General features: G+C 44.5%; 4 protein-coding genes across 7 annotated transcripts in view; 2 read left to right on the top strand and 2 right to left on the bottom strand.

Moving 5' to 3' along the window:
• The first annotated feature begins 791 nt into the window (after window positions 1–791).
• Window positions 792–7502, top strand: LOC108627867 (RING finger protein 207). Of its 4 annotated transcripts, none has more exons than XM_018029423.2 (8): window positions 792–1018; window positions 1249–1497; window positions 1764–1912; window positions 1980–2764; window positions 3402–3740; window positions 3814–4096; window positions 4285–4674; window positions 5407–7502. In XM_018029423.2, the coding sequence occupies exons 2-8, from the start codon at window positions 1274–1276 to the stop codon at window positions 5961–5963; spliced, it is 2727 nt and encodes a 908-aa protein (XP_017884912.1). In that variant the 5' UTR covers window positions 792–1018; window positions 1249–1273; the 3' UTR covers window positions 5964–7502. The 4 variants fall into 4 exon arrangements, with proteins under 4 accessions (XP_017884912.1, XP_026671649.1, XP_017884913.1 ...); XM_026815848.1 differs by having other exon boundaries at window positions 792–1497; window positions 5407–5663; window positions 5742–7502; XM_018029424.2 differs by lacking the exon at window positions 792–1018 and having other exon boundaries at window positions 1289–1553.
• Window positions 7503–7758: 256 nt separating this feature from the next.
• Window positions 7759–10593, bottom strand: MTPAP (mitochondrial poly(A) polymerase). Its single transcript, XM_018029426.2, has 7 exons — window positions 10097–10593; window positions 9614–9795; window positions 9304–9543; window positions 9011–9238; window positions 8709–8917; window positions 8428–8648; window positions 7759–8345 (listed from the first exon to the last, which is right to left on the bottom strand). Exons 1-7 carry the CDS (start codon window positions 10302–10304, stop codon window positions 7789–7791), a joined length of 1845 nt encoding a protein of 614 aa, XP_017884915.2. The 5' UTR covers window positions 10305–10593; the 3' UTR covers window positions 7759–7788.
• Window positions 10594–11541: 948 nt separating this feature from the next.
• The window catches only part of LOC108627842 (cAMP-regulated phosphoprotein 21), a 60121-nt gene continuing 48733 nt past the window's right edge, over window positions 11542–22929 (bottom strand). Inside the window, exon 16 of the transcript XR_003389541.1 lies at window positions 11542–11668. The gene's annotated coding sequence lies outside the window, so the exon portion shown is untranslated. The remainder of the gene's footprint in view (window positions 11669–22929) is intronic.
• pio (zona pellucida domain-containing protein piopio) overlaps window positions 14704–22929 on the top strand; it is a 33598-nt gene continuing 25372 nt past the window's right edge. The window contains exons 1-3 of the mRNA XM_026815934.1: window positions 14704–15388; window positions 15530–15567; window positions 20101–20158. Of these exons, the coding sequence (XP_026671735.1) occupies window positions 15328–15388; window positions 15530–15567; window positions 20101–20158 (157 nt within the window). The 5' untranslated portion in view covers window positions 14704–15327. The remainder of the gene's footprint in view (window positions 15389–15529; window positions 15568–20100; window positions 20159–22929) is intronic.

The following is a 22929-nucleotide window of genomic DNA, read 5'->3' as shown; positions in this document are numbered from 1 at the left end:
AACAAAGAAGAAGTCAGACGAGTTCTCTTCGTGGCCGTGAACTCGTCCGTGATTCGCGACATTCAGGAACGGTCACTATGTAATTCTTCATGGTTGGATGGCAAGTGCAAGTGCACGATCGAGTTTCGAACGATTTAAAATTGTTCTAAGAAACATGAAACGGTATTGAGCAAGGAGTTCAAGCATCTTACGTAAACGAGTAAAAATTGCTATCTGCGATTGACAGATTTGGACGCGTCCTCCTAATGAATATTAATAGTCAGAATATCACAGGCTTCTCGTAATGATCTGGCGTTTAACTCGTTGCACGCAGCATGCAATTTTTTCGTAATACCTGACATTTAGAAAATAATAAATTATACCGAATGTTATTTATCGACGATGTTCATCATAACTCGCGTATCAGTACTTATCAAATAATCTTTCATGAATAGCCTTCGACAAAATTAAATGACATGCACTTTTACGGTATATTTACTAGAAATCACAAATATTAACCGCTATGATCGATTTTCTCATGTATCTATCCCGAGTTCGATCGCGTATCAGTGGTTCGCGTTATCAGTAGTGGTTTGACTTGGGAACTCGCGGCTTCTCGTCGTAGAGGGCAGACCGGGATCCTCCGCTGTTTTACGCGATCGATGTTTCAGTTTGCGTGACACGAAAACCCCTCGAGCGTTGGGTCTACGTCCCCTGCTATCTTCCGTGGCATGCACCGGCACCCACCACCCTCGGACCGGTCGCACACGTACGAGACGCGGCCGCGAGTGTGTGCAAGCCGGTGCACCCTCGGCAGAGGCGGATGCAGCGAAGCAGCAGCCCCCGCCGTCCTCGTTTCACCCCCGTAGTGTGGCGCACACCCCGAGAGTGGGGGTGCCGGATCGCTGGCACCCCTTGTGACGTCAGAGTCGATCGTCAGGCGCAAAGCTTGGGGATTGCCCGACATACCACGTCAGAATGACGAGCCGATAAACTGGCCATCAGGGTTCTCTGCGGCGGGCGGGCCAACGGTCTTGGGGTAAACGTTCTACTCTGAATAATTCCGTCCGCGACTCTTCCCGTTCGATTCACTGTAAAACGAGCGTAGAGCGATCCGCGAGTACCGCGAAACTCGGGAGGTAAACAGTCTCGACCGGTCGAGGGTGGTAGTGGTGCAGCAGAAGTGAGAAACGCGAGGCTCGTGAAGCGAGACGCGGGATGATCGTGGACGCGGTTTCGTGACAGTTGCATTTGGATTCTGGTTCGCAGGTGGCCGCCGTCGGTTTGGCCAACGATGGCGCATCCGACGGGCACGGCAGTGGACGGGATCGGCGTCGGCGTCGGCGAGAGCGACGGCACGACGGGAGGCACCGGTGGCAGGCCTAGGAATCCGTTGATATGCGGCGTATGCCAAGACTATTTCAACGAGCCCTGTCTGTTGTCCTGCTTTCACACAATCTGTGCCCGCTGCATCCGCGGCCCTCATCTCGAGGGAAAGGTCACCTGTCCTATCTGCGGGTAGATAACAACGACTGTGTATTGCATGGCGACCTTAGGGTGGGTGACGATCCCAGGTCTGGGTTTAGGTTCGGCTATTCCGCATGCTGTCTCATTCTCCTCGTTCTCTCTGCCTGCATGCGCGTGTCTACTTTCATTTCGCCCGATCGCGTTCGCGTTTAGTTCTGAGTAACGCGTGCACGATCGAAGCTCATACCTCTTTCACTCCGGCTCGAGACCTTCCGCTCTTTCGTGGGGGGGACGTAAAATCTGTTATTGTCGCACAGACAACAGACCCAGCTGAAGGACGGAGCGCAACTACCACCGGCGGATCAGCTGATGCGTCAGCTAGTCGAGTTGGCAAATTGCGAGAATCCACCATGTGCCAACTGTGACAAACGCGACAAGTCCACTATGTTCTTTTGTACGACGTGCGGTAGGTAACAGATTCTTAGAGATCGTCGCGTTCGACGTACTCAAATACGAAATCTATGAAATCACAGGACAAGCGTTGTGCACGCACTGCAGGGAAAACACCCACCGCGCGAAGATGTTCTCTACGCACGAGGTGGTGCACATGAGCAAGTGCGCGAAAGACACCCAGCGTCGCTGTTCGACCCACGGCGAGCAGTACATAATGTTCAGCCAAAGTGCCAAATGCATGCTCTGCGCGACCTGTTTCCGCGACACGCCCGCGGACGCTCGAATCCACTGCGTGGACATCGAGACCGCCTGGCAGCAGGCGTCCAAAAAGATGGAGCGAGCGGTGAACTCGATCTACGATCTACAAGCGGGCGTGCAAGACGGAGTCCTGGCGTTGAAGGCTCAGTTGGACGAGCTCCGCCACAGCCTCGACTGCGAGAAAAGGGCCCTGAACTCCTTCTGCCAGGGCATGCAAGAGGCGATGACGAAGACCCACGGAAGCGTGTTGACGGAATTACAGAGACAGTTCGAGACCAAGGAGAGGATGGTGCGTACGCAGTTACTGTCGCTGGGCAACGCGTTACCAGTGCTGCAGATGCATCTGATGCTGTGCACCGCGTTCACCAGCGGTGCCACCAAGTACCAGTTCCTGGAGCTGGCGCATCCGATGCTGGAACGATTGAGCAGAGTCGCCCAGCTGAGCCATCCGTCGAGGCCTCCCTTGCTCACCGCACATCTGAAAGTGAATTACAAGAGCGAGTTCGCCAGGGCGTTGCAACCGTACGTGGGCCAGCCACAGACGCCGAAGGAGTCGCTGTACGATCAGACGCACACTATGCCGCCGCAGGATCTACCGGGGATGCAGGTACTTAGAGTCTCGTCAGACGGTGACGAGACGAAAACGAAAAAGACTTGATTTCATTTATGATTTTTGTACGTTCATATTACAAGTTTCTTTTTCATTGCATTTCTCGCGCACAATTCTGTGTAAGTACTTTTGTTTACAGGATTTTATCGATATATATGATGTGGCTTGTACGATACATATACTATACACATGTATATGTATGGTTGATCTTGTGTGGTGGTAGTCGATTAGAAATTAGAGATTACGTACGGTCAATCGATCTAGCGAATTGACTCGATACCGAACGACGAACGTGCGAAGCGTTTCGTTTCACTGTTAGTCTGTTTAGCCATATTAATTGTGGTAGTCAGTGATCGGTAGACTGCGGATTGTATTAACAATCAAATTTCCAATCGCCGTTGGCGTTCTACGGCGTTCACATTTTACACGTTCGACCTGCCTATAAATCCGCCGTCTAGTAATCAGATTTATTCGGAACCGTTTGTGTTTTCGCATCGCGGGTGTATCGAGCTAGCTGGATCTTAAACCCTCGACCCGATCCGAAGTTTCTCAGTTCTTAACGAGCCGTACACCCACGATGGTTCGGGGAGTAAAAACTCACCGCGTTCACGTTTGTCGTTTGTTTCTCGAACAGAGCAGCAAGTCTGCTCAGAGGGCCCCGAGCAAGAGCGACGGGGGACCGTTCTCTAGCCACTGCCGTACGTTCGACGTGCAGCTCAAGGAATTGAATCAACAGTTGATCACCGTGAAGGAGCGCGTAGGGGAATTGCACCGCGACGTGGCTATGCTCCGGAGAGCGAACACGCCGCCGTTGGGCTCGCGGTACGAACACGTGGCCAGGGACTGCAGGATGTTGGAACAGCAGCTGGAGCACCATCAGATGGAACTGGACCGGCTCAGGAACGTGTTCGAGGCGCTATGGGACGAACAGTTGTGCAGAATCCAGATAGAGAGGGAGATATTTCACTCCCAGGTAAGTGCATTCGATTTAAGAAATCTCAGCAAGAACGTATGTTCGTAATTAATGAGTCTCGCGTCTCGTTCAGATGAACGATATCGTGTCGCTGAGGAGCCAGGTGAAGCAGCTGCAGACCCTCGCGCAGCAATTGGAACCGTTCATAAAATCGTTCGCCACAGGGGTCAGCGTGGGTGAGATCAGCATGGCAGCCTCGGACATGACCAGCAATCAGCAGCTGCAGGCGTTGCTCGACCACTTGGCACGTTTACAGATGCAGGAACCACCGCAGCAACCGCAGACCCAAGCCCCGACCAAGGACCATCGGCATCCGCGAACATCCACCAGCGCAGATAATGCGCTCTACATGAAAGGTACGTACTCTTGGAATAATTATTTACCTCGGCACGTTTCGATAGACCGGTTCCATTAACGAGTTTTCGTTGAACGTCGTCGTTTCGATCGTTTTTCTACAAACATGAATGAACTGCGAACCTGCGGTACGACGTGTGGGAGGGAGGGAAGGGAAACGCGAGGTTTCATTTAAAAATTGATTGATCAGAAACGAAGGACATCCCGACGCGATGTCGCACTCCTTCGGGTCCCGCCGGTGTCGAGGCTGTTCTGGACTCCAGCGGAAACATCGTGGTGTACGGCACGGCGAAAGATCAGAAGCGAGGCATGCTCAGTCAGTTGATAGAGAAAGCGAGGAGCAAGGAGGACAGGAAGAAATCGCCGGGGAGAGAGGAGAGCCGAGATCGTAGCCAGACTCGGCGAACCAGGAAATCGCCGGACGGCACGAAACCGAAGACGCCTCTTGGCCACTCGTCAGCGAGCAAAGTCAGGTCGCTGTATCGGTCGTTGAAGGGTGGCAGCGGCGACACTTCTGCCGAGGGTCTCGATCAACCGGAGAGGTGTACGGATTCCCAGCAACCTCAGTCGCACTCGACTGGTAAGAGCAAATCCGTCAGGATCGTAAACAAAAAATAGGTGCTGTGATAATGTATGAAGTATCCGCCCAGTGATCACGATTTATTTAAAGAGATGTTCGCGAAGCGTGTTCCCTGTTTATTCGATCTTCCTCTTCGAACGGTGGGCGAATACTTCGGTGCGCCTTCTCTTCCTATTTCCGTAGATCTGTAACTCATTTACGATCGGCAACTCCGATTTCAATACTCATCGAACGATGTGTAAAACTGCGTTATACGTAAGAGGAGAGCGGATACTTTTGTGAGTAACTGTACATACGTGTGAGTTTGATATAATTGTAGATAACATTTATATATATACACATATATAAAATTGTAAATAAAACCCTGATTGACGCAGACGAGAGTTATTGCAGTGCCCGATTCGGGATCGATCATCTCTCGTTGAAAGTCGCGGCGACTAATTAATTAGGGTCGCGAGCCGATCGACCGAGAGGCTCGCGTCGACGCAAGAATTACGAACAATGCCTAACGCCCCTGTTCGTCGTAATTGTAATTAGCACGTCGCTCGGATCGCGCGTTTGATCGTTCACAAACATTTTAAACACGCCCTGTTTCATTCTCACGTTCATTTGAAATCACGAAACTCTGCTCTCATTCTCATTGTTCGAACGCATCGTTCACGCGAGTAGAAAGAGACGCTTTCTCCGTGTGTTGAACTGTAATTCGACGGTGATTCGCAATGGTTTCGACAGGCGAGGAGGGCGAATACCAGCGAATCTCGGAAGCGTCCAGTATGGGAGACGCGAAGAAGCGCGTTCAGGCCCAGGTGCACGCGGTCCCAGACGATCAGCCGATCGCTAAGGGAACCAAAGTGTACCCAGCTAGCGACTCCGAGGACGTGTTCTATGCGGAGGACAAGTCGGACGTGAGGCGACGTCGTCGGGCCAGCTGCGACAGTCTCAGCACGACCGGCTCCGGCAGCAGGCGCTCGTCGATCGCCGATGGGACGGTAGGTCAATCCGCGCAGGATCACAGGAAAAGGATGGTTCTGTTGATAGAGCCTACACCGAAGTCGTCTCTGGTGCAGAAGCAGCGTTCCTGGGAAACGTTCCCGAGGCCGAAGAGCAAGCGAAGCGTCGCGTCCACCGAGGGCGCATCGTCCCTCAGTCAGCTGAAGAAGACGGACAGCTTCGAGGGACACGAGGAGACGGTCAGGACTCTGGTGGCTGCCGTTCAGGAGACTAAGTCGCATCTCCACCATCATCACGCTCATCATCACCGCCATCATAGGAAGAGCAAGACTAATTAAGATTAACTAGGATTTACGGGACCGCTCGACGGTCCGAGACGTCCGATTTATATTATTTGTCTGTACGTTCATTTTCTTCGGTATTTTCCTTTTTAAACCGGTGATCTCGGACTCGTGAACGAGAAAGGAGATGCCATCCTCCTTGGCAAAGGGTTTCAAAGAGCTTATACAGCAGGAGATGGTCAAAGTGCAGGCGTAGATATTTAAAAAAAAAGTCTCGAATTAATTAGGGACAGAGTGGTATCCGAGCCGAATAGTCAAATCGCGGAAGTAGATAATAAAACGTAGACAGGAGAGGACGGAGTAAGAGAAGTATTTAATACGAATTAATGATAGTACTTTTTGGCCGCGTTTGTCTATCCGGAAGGGAAGTCGATACCCTCCTCCAATGTCTGACATACATCGGGGAAAGTATTTATCGGGAATCTCGGTAATTTTTCGATCAAGATAGTTGTTATAGTTGACCAGGGATATACATAAGTAGTATATATTACGCGAAATGATACTACGTGGACTTTTTTCCCCGAGCGAATTTCGAGCGTTTTATTACAAGCGTTTACCGAATAAAAAGGGCATTTCGTGTGATGTACATACGAGAGACGACGATACCAAAACTGCCACTTTGACAAAGACACACGGGACACCTTCGACACGAGTGCGCGCGTTCATTTCAATTATCGTTTCTCCAATTTCCTTCGGTACGGACCAACTCTTATTCCTTGAAAAGCGACGGATCGAACTACCGGTTTTTTTACTCCCAATGTATGTCCAGCCGGGGATAAAAGTTGTGTCAGGGTCGACCGCAGCCTTCAACCTAGAGCAATTCTCAATTTTTTATCCGAATCAGCGTTTTGATTGCACTTTGAACTGCCGAAGGTTACGAAATATTGCTGCCAATAGTGAAGTAATACGTAAAGAAAAAAATATACATATTATTATATATATAAACGTACGTATATGCATACATAAAAGACGAGAGAGATTTGTTGGTGGAGTCCCCGAATAGACATCTCCATGGCCCAAATTAGAATTATCAATTATGTATGGATATATACATTAAGAGTTTCATCGATGCCGAGAAAACGAGGCGAATGAAGGAAAGGAATTTCCGATGCTCTGCTCAAAGCCGCGCGTCTTCTTTACGACTTAGCTGTTGGGAGGGGAAAACGAATTTCGCGAGAGGGAAAATTAGAATTTATATAAAACGAATCCAAGTAATTTATACGACGCGAACGTCTACGATGATTCGTCGGTAAGTCGATGATTGGACTTTGTCCGTCGACGAGAAAGAGATCTAGCCTAATTATATTATTGTAATCGGTACGAGGATTCATCGTGAGGGTGTAATCGGGATAAATGTTTTTATCAAATGTTTAATGTGAAAAAGTATACGGCTTTTACCACAGGAAGAAGGTTCGTAACGGGGTTGAACACGAGAACGGGAGAACGTTACAATTATAGCGAATCATGTATGATCATTAATCATGTATGAGAAATGTCGAATTGCTGATAATAGAGAAATATACAAGTTATAAAATACTCTACCCATCGGAATGAATCATTCTTTCCGTTCAGTTGTTTTATTAAAATGACAGTATATTTACAATTCATTTGGACGAGTACTTTTGTTTCATTTTAAACATTGCTCAAGGTCGTTGTAAGACTCGAATGAAAGTGACATTTTCAACTCTATCTTTTCGACTATGTACAACGGTTTGTACACTTGTATTGAAACCTCTAAGGGGCAGAACTGTCTATTTACAAGTCCGGTGAACAGTAAAAAATTGTGGATGAATTAATTTACAATAATGCGTTGCATTCATGATTACTTTATTATACTTTCCTCCATCTTTTTTGTTTCCTCGGTATCACATTCATTCGTTATCAGTTCCTCGTCTATAACTTCCGAGTCTTTTAACACTTCGTCTTCTTTCCTCGCGCTTTGTTCGATGGTATGGTCACTTTTTTTGTCGCTCACGTTAATTTTCTGCGACACGTACACGTTTCGTTCCCGCGTAGTTTGCTGTACGTCGATTAATTTCATGATGGTGTCCCTTTCTTGCGATTCCAATAGCACGTGCAGAGCGTTCCGGAACTGATCGATTATGCGCGATAATTCGAGAACGGTAACGTTCTTACTAACGTTCAACGTTAGATCGAAGGGATTGTAAATGTAGAGCGGCGAGTTATCTCTCTTCTGCTTCAGCCTCGCCTCTCGTACGCAGATCGCTTGCCTCTTGAAGTCGAAAATACTGTAGTACTCGAAGAAACCGTACAGTAGGTTGTACAGATTCTCATTGTTCTTATGCTTCATAGTTTCTTTCCACTTGAGTTGCCACGGTACAGCGTTGATTAACGTCTTATTATTCTTATGTTGCAAGTCTGTAAATCGGTATACAACGACCGTTATTATCAAATCTAGTTTTATTATTACGCATGAAAACGTGTCCCTATCGATGCGTACCAACGTAATACTTCATCCCAGTCAAGGAGGGCAATATGCTTCTCGTTTGCAAGTAGAATATTACTAACAACGTGAGAGAGAAATTAGTTATCCAGTGGCCAGGGTTCTCCTTCGTCAGAGTAGCGTTCCTTGCCCATTTGCGTATGGTACAAACGAGCGGTTTCACCCGCCAGTCCAGTTCGGCGTACAGGTACAGCAATTCGGACATGTGTAACGCGATCCTGTAAAAATAATTTCTAGTTTAAGCCGACGGCTTTAAGGGTTTAGACTCGTTTACATACATGTTTGTACTGCTCAAGTCGCACTGCATGTTCGTGAATATGTTATAAAACTTAATAATAGGCACTCTAGCTTCCAAAATCTTTTTAATACCGGCGATACCGGGGATGCACATCTTCATTAACGTGGCCACCGCTTCTAGAAATTCCTTTTGGTCGGTTCTCTCCGTAACGAACATAGGAGGCGCCAGATATAGAAATTTTCTACTCATCTGAAAGCAAGAGTCTATCAAGCCTAGTTTTTGCAAGGGGTACGAACATCGTACAGATCGTATGTTCAACCGATTATACAGTGACGTGCTTACATCTTCCGGGTTTTTCACATGGTTGAAACTGTTGACTTTGCACAGTAAGTCTAGATCGCATCCCATTTGGCCGAACCCATTAACGGAGGATCCGAACGGTATCACGGATAAATTCGAAAATAGTCTAGACAGGAAATAGGACATCTGGTCGGCGGTATAAAATCTTAATCTTACGTTTAAATCCGTGAATTTCAATAACGAATAAAGCGACATCATTTGATCTGACACCTGAAACGTGAATAATTTTTCTCATTGCTTTGTAAACGTCTTAACGTGTAGACTTGGTACTTTACAGATTCTTTTTGCTGTAATGTTTCTCTGATTTCTTTCGATGATGGAACTTTGAACCTGGAGTATGGGCAGCTTTGCGACAGACTATGCGACTTTCTCTTATCGACATGAGAAGTTTCTCTTAACGAGTAAAAAAATATCGGTGTCACTAAGCGTATGCAGTCTTCTAGAGGCTTGTATTTTGCTATTTCTCTCAAAAGCTCCACTTGTTTCTTCGATTCCAATTCCATTAACACGAAATTCTGCGAAACAATATCATATTCACATTGCTGTGTCAGAATTGGTTTTCATTGATGCAAATCTTATACCTACTTGATCGTTCATCGTGGTATATGGTAATATCTTCACGATCTTTGTATAACGCTGACAAAACTTTTCAAGTTCCCTCACACATTCGGAGGAATGTATTCTAACTAGTACACTTCTCCCTGCTTGCTCTTGCCTGAACGTAATCATCTGTTCAAAAGTTTTATACTCCTGATGTTTTGTCTCATCTAACAAAATAATTAAATAATATATGTTTTAGTCTATATGTTTAATCATTTTCAGAACAAATTGCATTCAAGCCAGTTAACCCTAAAACACTGTCATTTGATTATATACGTTGTATCAAGTTATTGGCGATGGCACACATGAACATCGTCATCCACATATTAATTATGCTACGAAATAATTAGCGGCAGTACTTTTACTGTAAAATAAGTATAATAGAAAAAGAACGAGCAGAAAACAGAATCAGTTTAGGTTAAAGCGAAGTATGTGCAGTGTTCGAAATGATATCGTAAGAGTACCTACCTTGAGACTTTGCATATATTTTTAAATTCTGTTGTGTTTTGAACCTCCTTACATTTACTGCGTATTTAGAGTAAAACGTGCTTAATAATGAACTATAATTTGTATTAACACGATGTACAAGCGCCATTTTTAAATGAAGTCTTACCGCTTCGAGCTCCGAACACGTGGTGTTCGCAATATATCTATACATCAGACGCAGCAGAATCATTCGTCGAACGTAATTGATTTATAATTCTTTATTTTATTCTGGTACATTAAGTATACTGCTCAGAAGGGTTCAGATATCTTTACGAAATTTAAAACTCTTCGACGGGCACTTCCTGAATATCAAGTTCCATTCAATTTCAGTTAGAGGAAACGGATAAGTTATAGCAATTCTATTTAGCTTTACAAATTTTTATGTAGCATACTTACTTGATCTTTTAATTATAGCGACGAAGCGGGTTTAGGTACCACTATCAAATTTAAGGAAAAATTTAAAGGAGCCTTTCTAAACATATTTCTCAAGTTTCATTTAACGTATTACACAAACTACACTTAGTTTATAAGTTTCATTATTCCTAAGAATTAACTCTTCCTTGTACATTATTGTATATTCTTTAGTTCTTAAGTTTAATAAATATAAAAGTCATTTAAGGAGAATTACGATGTCTTGTTACTTACCTTTAACACTGACCATATCCAATCCATTTTCCATGTCATTGTCATTTAGTATAATTAGAAATAAGATAAAATAAAAATTGTTGCCGTCGTGCAAATCGTCGTGCAAATCGTCGCGAAATTCTTGAAAACGATGTTGTTAGCAGGAGTTAGTGCCACCTCTTATGTCCTCATGTTCTCCTAATACAAAGTCCGATTTTTCGAAAAATGCTCTGTCTGAGAATTTTTGGAAATGATGTCATCAACAGGAGTTAGTGCTATCTCCTACGATGTCATGTTCTCCTAATACAAAGCCGATTTCCAAGGAAAATTTTCACTTTGTATTAGGAGAACATGACGGCATAGGAGGTGGCACTAACTCCTACTGATGACGTCATTTCCAAGAATTCTCGGATAGAAAAATTTCGATTTTAGCTGTGTATCAGGAGAGAACATGATATCGTAAGAAGCGACAGTAACTCCTGATAATGACGTCCAAGAATTCAACTTACAAATAATTTAATTCAAGTCTGTCTATTTTTTCGAACCTGTCGTTCCGGAACTATGTTCTTCCACGATAGTTCTCGTTAAGGATATGGACTTGGTAATTCTAGCATTGTAAAATAGGTCGTTAAATAAATGAAGAGATGTACATTTTGAAACAATTTATTTAAACTTTCATACAAGTCAAAAGATACATATGAAATTGTACAGAAAGAGTTTCACTTAAAGCTAATTCATGTACAATAAGTAAAATATTACGAACTAGCAATACAAACTACTTACAATGAATCTTATAGATAAAACATTTGTAACTCGTGATATGAGGACTTTAGACAACGTACGATGAACCAATATGTCTTTTACTGTAGCAGCACGGTTATTTTATTAATCACAACCGGTTATCCTCTTGCGTCTACGCTAGTAGAAAATCTGCACACAAAATAAAATATATTGTTAATAATCTAACTCGAATAAGAGTCGAGAAACGAAAGACAGTATCAAGGATATCAGCCCTTAGGCAGTGGGTACAAGAATAACTGAAGACAGCTTCGATCCGTTTTAATATACTGAATTTAGAAATCCTGCATACGCTTAACATGCGCTAAAAGCGTTCTGAAATAGCATATTCTTGAACGAATCTCTGGAAATGATAGTTTCCCGCATCCCTTGAGAGAATAGCATTACGGTACACAGTATCTATCCCGGGCGATGATGTAAGCCTACCTTATCCTTTTTCTCTCGATATCCGCGGGCGTTTTCTTTCCTCCGCCTTTCATTCGTGCTACCCTTCTTTCACGAATACATCCAAATGACTCCAACACGAATAATTTGCAAAAAAAATCTGATCTCCATATCTGACCCGAAAATCATATCAAAATGATATAAAATCGATCCTACTACTAATTATAAGTACTTACTAAGTACTTACAAAACTGTAAAAGAACCAAGGTAAAGAGAATGAGTGGAAAGATATGAAACATCTATTTCTGATCATCAATCATCTACGATCCAAAAAATAAAGGTACACCTGTGCCGCTCCCTACCGGTAGATCATACAATTATTCTATAGATCATTAAGATCCACTTGGTATTTAGATTAAAGTTTTAAATTAATTTAAACCTCAGCCCGAATGAACCAGAGAACCAGCACAGAATCATTCCTAATTCACTCGGAACGCGATTTTCACATTGACTTTTTATGTTTCCACGAACGAGACCCGTCTTCTCCGTTCCTCTCTGCTCGGCACGACTCTCCTCGTCCCTCCCGGTTGTCCCTCTCTCTCACCTGGTGGACGTTGGTTCCCCAACGTTTGTTCACGAGGAGAACGCGGAGGGACCGTGAACAGAAACACGAAGAGCCAGTGCAGTGCAGTCTCGAGCCTCGCGTCGATCGCAACGAGTTCCACACTCGGTCCCGCGGCTCGTTCCATGCTCGACTGCCTTTTTTTAACGGGCCGACGAACGAAAGATCAAGCCAGGTGTGCGGTGCCAGTGCGAAAACGAATAACGAAACGCTCGAACGACCTATGGTAACGTTCCGAGCAGACTCATTTAACGAAACCAAATCGTGGAATCAAAAAACGAACGGGGGGGCTCACGATCTCGAGAATCGAATTTAACACGTAAAAGAGAGATACAAATGTATCCGTCGAACGCGAAGTGGAAACCGAAGATATTTGAATGGTAGAACACCTCGATTTTATTTAATGAAACGGTATGTTCCCTGAATTGCAGAGGGAAGTGATTCGATGAAGAACCTCTGAGTAAATGAACGTGGAGAACGTGAACGAGGATTTGGGGATGTCGACGTGCGCGAGATGGACCCTATGGCCGGCGAGAACGCGTTTCCGACAACAATATTCAAAGATCATCGTGTACCACCGGAAGTGCTGATGATGAACGAGCCGGATCCATGAGGGAGATCGAACTGCTGATTTCTACGGTGCTGCTCGATAAGTGATCGTTGACTATTCCTATACTCGTTTCGAGAACCGTGAGCTCGAATCGAGGACAGAGTGGTGATTCTTCGTTTGCGAAGATTTGGATATATAATTAAGGGTAACCGGTGGCAGACCAGTGATCTGACAGGTAAGACGTTTTACGAATTAATGACTCGACTCGATTCCGAGAAGACGATCGAACGAAAAATGAATTATAATTACGAGTAAATTTAACGATCGAACAGTAAGATAGAACAGAATGATTGTTAAACGTCTCCTCGCGTTTTAATCGCGTTTGACACCAAGATGGCGCAATATCTTGTTGCGAGGAAAGACCACGTTGGCGGCCGTTCAAGGGCGCAGGACGAGGCGCCGACGGAACGAGTCTACCCGACGAGCCTGATGATACCCACGGGATAATTTTAGGAGAACTGCACCGAACCGGGAATCCGATTGTACGCGAGCATAGTTACGTCACGCGTGCAGATTCGGTCATGTTTTGAGCGGTTCTCCGTCATCGCAAGGTCGTCGAAAGCGAGCACACCGCGAGACCATTTCACAACGTAAACGATTTCGTATCGGTGCTTATAAAACGTCGTACAACTCGTCCTGAATGAAATCTCCGGCACTCGTAATTATTTTTAATTTCGCTAAAATCGCCTTGACAAAATTTCGATCTAATAAATTTGTCTGGCAACACTGAACGTGTCAGTCTATAGAGAATGAGCGTGAGTGGGCGAACATTCGGAACGGTTTCAAGAGGGGTGCACCGCGAATGACAGCTGGTTTCCTTTCCCGAGGAACGGAGGGGCGAAAACGGGCTCAATGGATGTAAACGCCGCTTTTTAATGAAACGCGTTACGCAACGGAAACGCAGCGAAAACGGGCACAAGGCTCGCGTGGCGGACTTGTTCATCGTTCATCCTCTCGTAGGTGGCGACCACGTTGACCAAATATGCTGACGCCAAGGATCCGACACGCTCACGCGACCAAACGAATTCATCCGCCGGTACAGAACTCGTCCGTCGCATCGACGGTCTCTGTATTTGACGCCAATTAAATGCACAGGCAACGTGGTTTTATAAGAAAGCAAAATTTCGTAGACCAATCTTATAGCAAAAGATAAAATATAAACAGCTTTCATAGAAAAGCTCAGAGTAAAATCTTGTAGGCAAATCATACAGAGAAATCTTATTTGAAAAATTCTCAGTAATATTTTTATTAAAACCATTACGTAGAATGTTGCTCACGAGACTATTGTTTAAATCGGAGTTTCGTAACGCGCGTGTAAGTAACTTACGCGTATACGTATCGATGACTACATCCGCCTCGCGGGACAGAAGTCACCGGTGACTTAAACGAGCGGTATGCCGTGACGTGGGCACCGTACGACCGTATTCTTCCTCTTACATGAAACTGATCGATAAAAATTAATTACGAACGTCTCGTACGAGACACGTTCCGTGCATGAAAATCGTAGAGAAACGAATTAGAGGAGCTGATGATAAAAATTGCGACGGAGACGAATTTTGAAAGAAGTTCAGCGAAGACGTCGTGGAAATGGATTTGAGGAAAGTACGGAGTACAGACAAATCGGCGCGTGACAAAGGAGAAAGTGAAAGGCTTGGAAATACGGCCCTGGGTGCCCAAGTGCATCGCACGGGTGGCACGATACTGGTTTCATGCGAGAAAAGGTGGCAGAACCTCGCGGGATGTCGATCGACCAGCCTCGTAAAATCCCGCGGTTCTACATGACAAACGTCGCGATCGAAATTGCGGGGGTGCAGCGAAAACGGCGTACGCGGACGAACGATTAAAGCGATACCAGTGACCGGTGGTGGTCCCAGTGGTTGCCCGAGGTCGTTCCGTGCCGTGCAACAGGCCTCTTACTCGAAAAAGTGAACGTTGCGTTATGCCGCCTTCGCGAAACACCGCGTCGCTTTCTCATGGCTAACTCTGCTACCGAGGGAACGTGGTCCGTGAGTGGAAATCGAACCCTGAACCGTTTGTGTGTCTCTGAGTTCGAGGAGACTGATCGGACGTCATAATGTGCCGAGATGACGACGAAATCCTGATGACCGTGACTGACAGGAACTCGGCACCGTGTCACGTCACCTGAACGGAAATGGGTTCGTGGACATTGGGAAGATGATCGGTGAACCGAAATTCGATCGAAAGCGGAGGAGACGTTTAACGAGATCGAGCGAACGTATGAAAAATAATTGAACAGACGACTTAATAGTTTTTCCGTGTGGATTACGAGTGTTCTCGCGCTAGATAGGTTTGCACGGTCGATCGCACTCATGGGAGTCCGACCCAGTTATTAATAAGACTTTCTCTTTTATTTTAGCCATGGACTGGCCGAGGGTCGTGCTGCCGTTTTTATTGGTAAGTTCATCCGACGACGACGATTCATAAATCAACCCGAACCGACTCCGATCGGACCCGGACTCGTCTCCCCGCCGAATTAACGTACTAACTTTCAAAGCGGCGTATCGACTTTCGATGTCCGACCCGCACGTGCAACAGCTGTTCGGTTTTGATTTCGTTAGATTTCGATACTTTCTCCCGTCGTCGCGTCGTATGAAATAAAAAAAAAAAAGGAAGCGTGTAGGATACGTGTCGGCCAGGAATGCAGCGAATTATGTAATCCCTTTGTTGGCAGAACGTCCCACAAAACCGTCTGCCACGAAAACTATGCAATATTTTCTTACCCGCCACTTTTCATCTCGACGCTGATTTGAAACTCTGACCGAGCGGCGATTCACTCTCGATTAATTTCACCCAGTATACTGGTGTGTGTGCCAGTGATTTAAATTAATATCGCGATCAGTGAAAGTCGATAAACGCTCGGGCAAAATTATTATTGATTGTCAGAACGAAATTCGAGGAGAACCGGCCGACCGTTTTTACGAGCCTGCTGCTCGTCGTTGTCGCTCCAGTAATTTGCTGTCCTCTATTTTCACAGTAATCAGAGATAAACATTGTCATAAAGCAGAGCTTCTTTCGATATAACGATTTAACGTGGTTAACCCGTTCGGAAGGATACAATCCAGGTTCTACGCAACGGTTAATGAACGACAATTACCTCGAGACCCGACGTTTAGACCGATTCGAGCGGTCGCATCAAATAAATTATCATCCTTCCGGTTTCTAAATATCCGAAAGAAGTTGATATGCAAATCGTTCAGAGTGAACGTACACCAGGCGGAGATTAGAGTAAGAAAGCGTTTCAAGAGTATCACAGGAAACACGAATTTCCACGCGGTCACACGTTTTCCAGTGACAGAAATAAAACTGGAACTCGTCTGTCCCGTAAACATTTATAAAAACGAGCAGTAGACGTAAAACAGGTTCCGTTGGAAAAATCAAAGGCGAGCAGTGAAATTTCGATGATCTTCGACACTTGCGTATTTGAAGAAGTGTCCTCGAGAGTGGAAGAGCGTGAAGAGGGCAAAGTCGAAGGGGGATTCTTAACGGTGCTCGCAAATGTTCGATCTCGCGTTTCTGCTCGCGGGAAAGAGAGACAATCCCGGCTTGTGCCACGCCCACTTTTACTCGGGTGTTCTTTTAAATATCGGCGCGGGATCTCGGAGCTCGTTTTCACAGACGTTTCTCTGGCAACTCGGCGGAGGTAGGAGAACCGATACCGGAAGCGAGCCGCTAAACGCTCCCTTACCACCACCGGTTCACACGTCCTAACTAGAAAACGTCGAGCGCGAACTTTCGTCACTCCGAGACAATGCCATCAGCCTCGTGCACGATATATTTTTATAGAAATAGATCGCTGCTGCAATATGTAGAACGAAAGCGATCCGATGGATTTCTCATACCACCGAGGAGAAATTACTAAAGAGTGGCGGGACTTATGGGACGATGTCGCACGAAAAAGTTTGGAATTTTTTACATACTCTCAAATATATTGCCACCGAAGTAAGAAGTAGAAAGCAAAACACTCGACGATGTTCAACAGATCGTATAAGCTACTCGTTAAAGAGTAATTGACGATGAACAAAGTAATTAATCAATTACTCCTGAATCATTCCAGATAGAAGAAAATTGTATACGATCTTTCTTGCAGAAAATAGTTTTGTGAAAAACTCATTTTTCGTTTTTTGTCAATTACTCGTTAGCTATCGACGCTAGCGAAAAAAGTTTCAGATAAAAGTTGCAGCTCCAATCGTCAGCTATAAAGAAGGTCGTATACAATTTCCCCGTAGGTCCAACAGTTTAGGAGTATTTGAGGAAAAACGAAATTTTTTGCCAAAAATCCAGTTTGGACGGTGGGACGGCCGGATTTCATCAGTGCCAATAAAATGCCAATTAATTGCACTTAACTCGTTAAATACTGGAGTTAGAAGAAAAATGCATAGAAGCTTTCTTGTAGAGCACGTCAGGACCTATAACTTCTGTACAAAATTTTTTTTCGCTAGCGTCAATAATTAATTAACAAATAAAATTGTTTATTGCAAAAACTTTTTCTTCCTTCACGCAAAGAATGTTTCATACAAAAGTTGTAGCTCTAGTTGTCAGCTAGCAGAAAGCAGTTAGTTATGAGAAGATAATAAAACGTATTGGACGATTAAGAGGAAAGATCTTCTAGTTATGGTCACGCGCGTGAGTAAACGTTATCACGAGAACGGTCAATAGAAAATCGCGTCGGGCCAAGGAGAAAGTCCGTGTGACGTGACCAAGTTTAGACGGCAAACATTGCGTAAATCATTCTTCGCGTGGGATAAAAATCTGGCGTTTGGGAAAAATGGAATTGTACGTTAAACGGCGCCGTGACGTCATGGAATTACTATAATGATCGCGCCGCGAAGTGACTAATACGAACGTAACCTGGCTCGAAGGCGTTCTCAAGGAGAGTCTGCCTACGCCGCATCCGTGATCCGATTACCCATTGATCCACTGGATAACTCGCTCCGTCGAGCAGCGAAAATATTGGGTCGGCGCCGCGAGGTTACCATTCAGAAACGAGCTCCGCGATACCGTCGCTGATCACCGTGTTTCCAAATAATTGTCTACCATTATTTGTACAAGGGCGAGGGAACAGATGTAGCATCGCGTGTAATAAGAGAGAGGAGTCACGCTGAAATTGTTTCCGCCGATCAAACGCGTTTCCTTCTGCCATGAAAAATGAATAGAACCGACTGGGAAATGAAAAATGAACAGATTCGATGTTCAAACAAGCTAGTCATTATCGTCTCTTCTCATAAATGGAAAGACTATGTTTGCGGAGAACGACTTAACAGCATCCTTCGCGGGTCTCATCCTTGGAAGATAAACACCGTCTGTAGAAAACCAAGTCCCTACATCTTTTCGAAAACTTTGTTTGATATACTTAATTGCTTAATCTTAAAATAACCGAACGTGTGACACTCGTCCAGTCCGTACTGAACGTGTTAAAATACAACGACGGTTTATTAACTTTCTTAGAACGGAACGGCGTAAACGGGCACTGACTCGTTAAACCACTTTCATCGGCGCAGACTAATATACTGGATATACATAGAATATATATCCTTTAACAACGCCAGTGTTTATTAGACAATTTCTCTAATACTGTAGTTTTGCGAGGAACGTGTCTCACTTTCCCGTTCGTGATCGCATCTCGACTCATTACTTTCATTTTTACGGAATCACAAAAAACGATCATCGACTCCTTCCGTTGATAATTAAAATTAATTCAGGCTTGTGAAAAATCTAATAACGGAAACTATCAAATCTTGACTACACGTTTGAGTTTACGACGCGATACGCGAAGAAGACGAAGCAAGGGTGAGACTTGAAATGTTTGAAATGTAATGATAAGTTTGCACGTCGATAATTAAGGATGCTCGTCGCGGAATGAAACCAGTTCATGGTTACGTCTAGGAACGTGTCACGAGGTGATCAGTCCGTGGAGAGTTCGCCGAGCGAGTAAAAAGAGTGAACACGTAACGCCTTGCATCGGCACGAGTGAAACCGATCGGACTCTGGACAATTACGCGTTCACCTAACGCAGTACGATACCTAAACGGAGAATAAAAGTGTGTCGAACCGGTAACAGGCGTCCCCTACCCCTGGCCGATCTCGGAGAACGTCTGTCGCAATTTTGTAATCTCAACGATCATACCGGTTATTACCGTAAATTACATTGATAAAGAGATCGTAAGAAAAAACTACTGTGTATCATTTTTGGATCTATAGTCGGTTCTCTTATCAGAAAATTGAGGGAACGACAACGACGAGTAATTGCGTCTGTCGACCGGTCTGCGTTAATCTCGGAACGTTTTACAAGTTGGACAGGACAATTAACCTTGGAACATGATGCTCATTAACCAATTGTACAAACACAATGATCTAAGATTTATTTACGTCGTCGTAGAATTTCACTAGCGAAATTAATCACAATATAATTTGGTCGATTCAATTTTCAATATTAATATTCATCATCGAATTATACTCGACGTCGGATTCTACGTTCTCGAGGCGAGATAGCCTTGAATTAGAAGTTAATTGATGGGAAAAGATTGGCATTGTGGATCTTCGATTGTCCTCGAAATTGCATTCGTCGACACATTTTCCACGGGTCCTGATAACAATTAAGTTTAATCGATGAGAAGCGGACTCTCGCGTTTCCACGGAGCCGCTGAAATCGCATGATTCATACGCTCCGAGCTATACCGGGAGAGAGTCGAACGAATCACGTTTGGCCTGACATTTTCGCAACGACTAACATCTCCGTTGATGACGCCTGCACTTCAAAAATGCAGTCGTCGATCATTTAGTCATCGCGTGCACGTTTATAAAATTATTTGACATTAAAAATGATTAATCCACTAATCAAATTGATCGTTCTACGAAAGCAACGATCCCACGGCGAACGTTATCGTTTCTAGGGACGATGTAACGAGCGGTTTATCTGTTTCTTTACAGATCACAATAGCGAGGCACAGCAGCACACAGGCGGCCCAAATACCCCAGCAACCTACGTGTGAGTATTTTACAGCTTTCTAGTCGCCGGCGATAACTAATTAGAGCTGCGGGGTCAATTAACCTTTCCGCGGCTGATGGGAGAATCAAAGAAAACTGAATTTTCACCGTGTCGCGTCTCCCCTCTATCAAACGATCAGATTCTAAGAAACCGTGGAAACTTTCTAAGAGATGACAACGATTCGAGGAACAATAACCGAGTCGAATGAGCGACCAATTAGTCTGAACAGGGGAGCGGTCTCGGCTTTGATTGATCGAAACGACGATTAATTAGTCGCGCGTAAACCAACTAATTACAGGGACGTCTTTGATCTCGCATATAGAGTTCGTTAATTGATCGATCTAATTATCGTTCGCGTATGAACGTACGTACTTGAGAAATCGTCCATTGTCGAAAGATTATTTTGATGGAAATTATTTTGGGTGACGATTAAAAGAAAGGGAAAGAGAGAGAGACTTTCCAGACGAGCGACGACCTTCCTTGGAAGACATTGCTTTTGCTTGGAAGGTGAACGAAGCCGTGTCGACCTAGATTCTCATGTGGCGAGTAGGGAAAGACCACGAACATCGGAGAAGGAGGCTGTGAAACGAGATGACGATTATAAACGAGAGACGAGCGCAACACGATTTCCTCCTCGACATCCTCCGCGAATCGAAAGTCCCCCGTGTAACCGGCGGCTACAAACACTTTCAGCGTTCCGCCTTTTACCATAGATTCACGATCGTCAAAATTTCACCGATCATCGCGCTATTGTCGTTTGAAAACGTCTCTTCGACCATCCGCGTTTTTCAAACGATACATCTCGAATTGAACGACGAAAATAATATCGTTTGCCGTTTCACGATTCAACAACCATCTAATAAAACTAGAGGTCAACCAGTTTTGCATAAGAACGATAACTGTTTTGCAATTTCGTTACTCGAATTTTGTAATGGATCTTAAAATTCTGTGTGGTCCGCCGCTACGCTGACTCATACTACTTGCGCCAAACTAGCTGCCATGCGAGGATAAGATCGATTTCTCTGATCACGAGCCTCTGAACGAGACAAATGATTCCTTTCGTTTGCTGCACGCGTCCATTTCTCATCAGCCGTAAACATTATAATTTCTTCAAACGCGAGCTTTTACTTTTTCACGTTCTCGGTGTTCCGCACTGAAAACCCCGCGACGCGCGGTTATTAATTTGTCCCGCGTTTCGGTTTTCGCCGAAGGATAAAGAAACGATCTCTCGAGTCACTTTTATGAGACATAATTCCGCGAGGAATTGTCTTTGAGAAATTGAGAAATCTGATTTTTATAAGTCATTATGCAGGACTAACAGATCAATTTCAATGACTAACCGAATATCCTCAATTTTATAAAAAGATTTATTTTACGTAATTGCTCCACAATTATCCTAATAGAATTTCTAAAGAGAATTTGGTACAGGCAATTTCTTTGTGATATTTTGAAACGTTAATTGATAGAAGAAAAGCTGTACGAACGATTTCTGTAAAACTTTCCTTTACTTTTTGCCGCGTTCCATGGGAACTGGAATACCTTTTGCACGTTCACTTTTCGTTTGCCCCTATCGCCTGTCCAAGGTAAACCATCAAGGCCGTTTCCATTCGCACGCAGCTAAAATCGCGACTTTCATAAAACCGAGCACAATAACTGAGACGGAACAATCAAGGAGCCAAGTTCATCGTAGCATCTTAATTCAAAGTAGATTAATTAAAGCGAAGCGAAGCTCACCGGAGTGTTACCATTTTAACGAGCGCTGTAACGTCTCTGAACGAGTAAAAAGTTCAATCAATTATGCGACTCTCGCATCGATTAATAGATGTTCAAGTTCATCATTCACGTTGCCATGTTCATAAGTGCGTAATCGATACCAGATTATCCTCCATCGTCCATCGAATAAAGTCTACATATAAAACGAACCTGGCCATTTCTTACAGAATCTCTCAAGTACATTTATCTTCCGTCTCGAGCAAAATATATCCGTCATTAAGTTAAACGATCATACGTTCTTATCAACGTCATTGCCGTACCGTGATCATTTTCGATTCACCGACTTTAGTTAATTGCCTGCGAGTCAATTCCATTTCCAAGAATTCTGTCTGAAGGTTTTGTTCGCCTATGATTCCAATTTATTGGACTGCAATCTTTTATGCGGCATAGAGCTTTCAGATTAAACCCGGATTCTCGATATTTTTATGTGCGCTCTCGAATATGAGATCCTTAGTCTGGCGATTGGCAATGAACAGGCTGGCTTTGAAACGATCGAATTAAAATTCAAGAGCGAAGTTCAAGCATCGGACCTTGCGAAAGGACGTGGAACACCGTTATTGGCGACCCAGGGTGCGCGAAACGTCCGTATATCTGGCTGTTGTAATAACAGACGGCCGCGCGATAACTGTATAGGCCGCGAATCCATAATTATCCTGCTCGAGCACCGCGGATCGCAAATAGGTAACACAGGGTGGGGACGTATAAATGATCCTGGCTAATAACGATCGCAGGATTATTAAGCGGTCAATGACGCTTCCTTCCTACCAGAGGGGGTTCCGTTACGCGAATCTATTCTCGCGTAACGAGATCCACCAATGTTTTTCGATGATACCGAGACGAACGAGTTTGGATAAAACTGTTTTATTAAAACTGCATTCCTGAGTGCTGACTCATTCGTCTATTCTTAAGGATGTATAGGCTATACACTTAAACAATGCTAGCATGTTGAATTTGTTATTATAGATTCCTATTACTATCAAAAAGCTACCTGCAAAATT

This window comes from Ceratina calcarata, unplaced genomic scaffold (genome assembly GCF_001652005.2).
Source record: "Ceratina calcarata isolate Rehan_Ccalc_2016 unplaced genomic scaffold, ASM165200v1 scaffold48.2, whole genome shotgun sequence".
Classification (NCBI taxonomy): domain Eukaryota; kingdom Metazoa; phylum Arthropoda; class Insecta; order Hymenoptera; family Apidae; genus Ceratina; species Ceratina calcarata.
The sequence above is the reverse complement of the archived record's forward strand: the minus strand, read 5'-3'. Positions and strand labels throughout refer to the sequence as shown.